Source organism: Tachysurus fulvidraco, chromosome 22 (genome assembly GCF_022655615.1).
Source record: "Tachysurus fulvidraco isolate hzauxx_2018 chromosome 22, HZAU_PFXX_2.0, whole genome shotgun sequence".
Classification (NCBI taxonomy): Eukaryota; Metazoa; Chordata; class Actinopteri; order Siluriformes; family Bagridae; genus Tachysurus; species Tachysurus fulvidraco.
This window is the reverse complement of record NC_062539.1, coordinates 18,199,707-18,204,910: the sequence shown is the minus strand read 5'-3', so window position 1 is coordinate 18,204,910 and position 5,204 is coordinate 18,199,707. Positions and strand designations below refer to the sequence as shown.

The window sequence follows — 5,204 nt, the reverse complement described above, 5'->3', positions numbered from 1 at the left end:
ATTAATAAGTACTCGAATGCAGGTCCTCACACAGAGTGTAATACAAAGGTATGTGTGTGATATTTTCAGAGGCCTGGCTTTGTCCCTCAGCAGATCTGTTGTCAGAATCGATGGGTCCAGTAACACCGGACACTCCGAACACTGTCATGTGCACCATACAAGTAAGCATACTACTGTTGTCTTATTGTGTTTAACACATTATATTATATTATATTATATTATATTATATTATATTATATTATATTATATTATATTATATTATATTATATTATATTGGTCAATGCATGCAGGCTATATACAGTGTATTATAGGTTGTTATAAGTCTTTAAATAGCACAACATTAAGATACAGTTTACTTTATTTATGTTTATCTTTTATATGATTTTATCTTTGGTTTTATTGCAGTTAACAGCAGCCAACGGTGCACTCTGCTTTATCAACCCACTGTATCTCCAAGAGCATGGAGATGATTGGCTGACACATTCTCCGGTTAGCGCAAACCTCACTAATCGCCTCTTCACTTCCAAACGTGACCGGAGGCTGAGCACAGCAAGACCTTGGACAGGGGCGGGGCTTAAGAAGCATACCGAGTCAGTGGAAGACTCGCCTGCCAGTTTGGACAGCTCAGGTGACACAAAAGTCTTGGGGTCAGGGTCAGGCAATTCTGTTTAAGAGTGGCATTTAATTTTACCAAATGTAGAAATGATCACTAATCAGATCTGTGTGTCAGATCGAAAATAAGATAATAAACAATAAATAAATAAATAATAGATATTGAAAGAAGAAAATATAAAATACAAACTGGAAGCATTTATGCATTTGTTTGGACCAACAAAACAGGAAAGAAGTCCTTTTAGTCTGTATACAGTGACACCGGGTGCCTTTTACTAAAAACAGCCCATTTCAACCTGGCTATAAAATACATATAAATTTAATTCCTCGTTAGGAAGCGGGTTATCAGGGCACCTTGATATAGTGCCCTTGGAGCAGAGAGGGTTAAGGGCCTTGCTCGAGGGCCGAACAGTGTCAGTTTGGTGGTACTAGGGCTTGAACCCTGAACATTCAATCAACAACCCAGAGCCTTAATCCTTTGAGAATACGTTTGGAACAATCGAAGATTTCTTGAAAGTTACAAACATCCCTGCTTCTTGCAGTCAAAAGTAAATTCATCACAGAAAAAAGAAATCAGTCTAAGTACGAGACACGTGGCCTTTAGCATTGGTAAACCCAGAGCAAAGGTTTAGCCAGGCGTTGCCCCAGATTACCCCAGATTACCCCTAACTCCTACCCTAAAAGACTTGAATATAGCTTTTAAAGGCATTTGTTTTTAAGATATAAACCAAAAGAACAGCAGGTAAGGTTACTGTTTTAGTACCAATGATGGATGAACTTTCTCTCTCCAGCAGGTTCCCTTGTTCAGAGCCCAGTTTCCCAAGTGACTACAACTGAAGTGGTTTTACGCAGAGCAAGCAGTTCCGGTATCTCAGATCCTCAAAAGAGAGTGAGCGTGGATTCGATCGGCTGCCCCATCCCTCAGTCGCCACACCGAGTGTCTTGGGTCGAGGACAAACTCTGGATGAACCCACCTACTCCTTGCTCTCTGCTACACCCTCCATGCTTAGAATTTGATTCTCTGTCAATGAGCAGCATAGAAGAGGAGCCCGAGCTCGAGCCAACCGTAAACTCCTGCCATGTCCAAAACGCCCCACGCCGCCCGCTGGCTGACAAGGTTAAGAACAGGCTTTCAGCCGTCGGCCAGGCTCTCGGTGGTTTCATTAACCCACAGAAACGCCTGAGTAAGCGTGTGCAGGAACTGGGCGAACGTAAGGGTGGTCCTTTTGCAGAGGCTCTAAAGGGATTCGTGGAGCAGACACTGAAAATGAGAGTATCTTGTAGTATGACGAGTACAGAGATGCTGCAGGAAGTGCGGTCCTCCCTCACGACTCTGCGGGAAACATTGTATGACACTGCTGAGATCCAGAGCATCATAGACACCCTGGGAGATGTTCCTGATTTCGAGTTGGGTAAGAATACATGCTGCAGGGTTACTTTTAATGGTCCGTTTTTACCAACAGACAAACCTTTCCACTGCGCAGTATGATAACCGTACAACTAAGATATTGTGGTTTTTAGTACATCCTGATACAAACCTCGTCACACACGGCAGCTCAGCTTTCTCCTAACCACTAACATTGGGCAGAATACCTCAGGGTGGATGTTAAACTGCAGTTACTAATAAAAGTATTGTGCTGCACCAGACTCACTAATATTCTGTGGCAGTGGATCTTACACACACCCCAACATCTGTTTCATTTATCAATATTATTTTCAACATACAGACAGAACTTTCCACAGGTAGAACGCATTAAATCTGAGCTGACTTTGGTGCTTGGACCCCATCATATCTTTGATTTCCACTCTATAGCTATGCATTAAAGACCCCACTTTAAGAAACACTGTTCTAGTCCATTGTTGTCTTATTCTTCTGGTTCCTTAAAGCAAAGAAAAATGTCAGAATTTCTTGTCTCATTCGGTTGCATTTCTATTTCATCTTCTCCACACTAGATACCATGATGGAGCAAGCCTTACATAAAGTGGCCCTGAAGCCGTCGTATTCCCATTTGTACGAGTGCATGAAGACGGCACGACAGCAGGACGGCAGTCTGAAGCGGCTGCAAGCGAACCAGAACGTGCTGAACTGCCGAAGCCTAGAGGAGCTGGAGGGGACGGCGGGTGTAGGCGTGCCTGATGCAGCCATGTTGGAGAAGATCCAGCAGCGCTGGGCTACCATGCAGCAGCAATACTCACCACAAAAGAAGGTGGAAATGCTGCTGAAAGTGTGCAAAAATATTTATCTCAGCATGAATGTCAATGCCAAGCCTGGTGAGTGCATCAGAAATCAAGGAAATATTGTAATACTAAAATTCAGCGTTGCTCTATTCAGACTTCAGACGTGACTACAGACGTTTCAGACTTTATGCCAGTGTTACACACAGCGAGGACTTTACCGAGAACATGTGCACAACCGAGGCTGTTTTATAGACACTAAATCTTCTTTAAAACCGGTCACAAAAAACTAGACTTATGTATTATGTACATAACATTAATCTGGACATGTTTAATATTCCCACACTAATATTAACAACATCTTTGGAAATAATTCTCCATTTCTAAATACCACCAAAGTAATTGCACTGATATGGCAGTTTATTACATGCACCTGCCTTGTCTCTATACTAATTGCCTGTTTTATGAATTGACACCTGAACAGATTTGTGTTTGCTTTTGTGTGGTGACAGGGGTGGTGTTCGGGGCAGATGACTTCCTGCCTTGTCTGACGTGGGTATTATTGCGCAGTGATGTCGTCACTCTGCAGCTTGACACAGACTACATGATGGAGCTGCTAGACCCGTCCCAGTTACAGGGAGAAGGTAGGAGGGCATATTACGGCTGTGTTTCCATGGATGGATGGATGGATGGATGGATGGATGAATGGATTGATGGATGGATGTATGGATGGATGGATGGATGGATGGATAGATAGATAGATAGATAGATAGATAGATAGATAGATAGATAGATAGATAGATAGATAGATAGATAGATTGATTGATTGATTGATTGATTGATTGATTGATTGATTGATTGATTTTGTAAATCTTTCTCTTCTGCTCCAGGTGGATATTACCTGACGTCCCTCTACGCCTCATTGTACCACATTAGCAGCTTCCAGTCTCGTTTAGCATCACGGCAGCTGAGTGCCGAAGCTAAAAAGTCCCTCAGCCAATGGCATCGCAGACGCACACTTCACTGCAACCAATCACGGCGCAGCAGGAACCGACGGACCATCAGGAGGAACCGAAGTAATGAAAAAGCCAATGAGGACTCAGTAGAGGTGAATGCAAATGATGCATACAAGGACAAGGACAGGAGTCACAATGATGATGTGACAGAGACATTGCAGAGTGTGACTGAGATCTCTGGAGAGGAAAAGGAAGTGGATCAGTAACAGAAGAGTGATGTTAACATTAAAACTGCCCTGCACTTTTGCCTAAACTGTGTGTAAAAAGACATTACAGAAATGTGGACAATCCCTGTGTCCAAAACTACACAGTCCTTTGGCTTTGGGTTCTGATTTTGTGTGTCCTAATAACACCCTTTACATGGCCTTAATGTAAAGTCTATAGACTCAGTGTTTTATAATATATTCAAATGTATATTAAAGTATCTTAATTTAAATTGTAGCAGCATTTAAGTGAAAAGCTGAATAAACCAAACACAACTGATCTACAGTCTAGATCATTTGATATGGAGCTCCAGTGAAGGATACAGGGAGTTGATTTTGCCATGATGCATCCCAGTGGTTACACACATACACCTTTAATGACGGTGGACTACAGAGGAGCACCACATGACCAAGACACCAACAAGTATTTCAGTAAAACCACACTTAAGGTAATTTCCTGTGTAAGTGAGCACACATCCTGGATTAGATGCAACTCGAATTGCTTCACCTTCCTTTAAAACACATACTTCATTATTTTAGAGGCTGGCAATACAAAGAAGATGCAAAATAATGATGTGGGTGAGAAAACACTGACTAATTATTGAACTATTAATAATTCTGCTTTTTGAGATAAGAAGTTAATGCCAGGAAGGTTTCTGGTAGCATTTCATTTAGTAGGCTATACTTTTCTTCTTATAAATACACGTGTACATTCTCTCCAGCCGTCCATTTTCTGCCCCAGATATCCTGCACAGGGTCAGGGGACATTCAGGGGAAACCTGCAGCCAGGGGACTCGGAAACTTTGGATGGGGTGCAGCCTGTGACAGGACATAATCCTGGACATACACACACCCATTCACACACATGATGGACACGTTTGACATGCCAGTCAACACTTCTTTGGGAATCAAGCCTCCAAAGATGGAGGTGTGAAACATTTGCTAATCACTAAGTCACCATTACAAAATACAAAAAGTCATAACTGCAGACTGGGTAATATTTTACAGACTTAACTGTTCCATGCAATGTTGTAATGAACATTACTAAACCTCTTCACAGGTCAGGCTGGTATAAATCCTAAGGGCACTAAAATCTACAAGAAACAGAGTCAACAAGACAGATGAGCATTCATTCATTTTCTACCGCTTATCCGAACTTCTCGGGTCACGGGGAGCCTGTGCCTATCTCAGGCGTCAT

The 5,204-nt window shown here is 42.2% G+C and overlaps 1 protein-coding gene across 5 annotated transcripts in view; it reads left to right on the top strand.

Moving 5' to 3' along the window:
• rinl (Ras and Rab interactor-like) overlaps nt 1–4,286 on the top strand; it is a 13,654-nt gene extending 9,368 nt beyond the window's left edge. For 4 of the 5 annotated variants that reach the window (XM_027162170.2, XM_047806565.1, XM_047806566.1 and 1 more), the window contains 6 exons: nt 70–161; nt 406–628; nt 1,404–2,024; nt 2,566–2,883; nt 3,300–3,431; nt 3,678–4,286. In XM_027162170.2, the coding sequence (XP_027017971.2) occupies nt 70–161; nt 406–628; nt 1,404–2,024; nt 2,566–2,883; nt 3,300–3,431; nt 3,678–4,009 (1,718 nt within the window). In that variant the 3' untranslated portion in view covers nt 4,010–4,286. The remainder of the gene's footprint in view (nt 1–69; nt 162–405; nt 629–1,403; nt 2,025–2,565; nt 2,884–3,299; nt 3,432–3,677) is intronic. The other variant, XM_027162171.2, reaches the window with a different exon arrangement.
• The last annotated feature ends 918 nt before the right edge of the window (nt 4,287–5,204 follow it).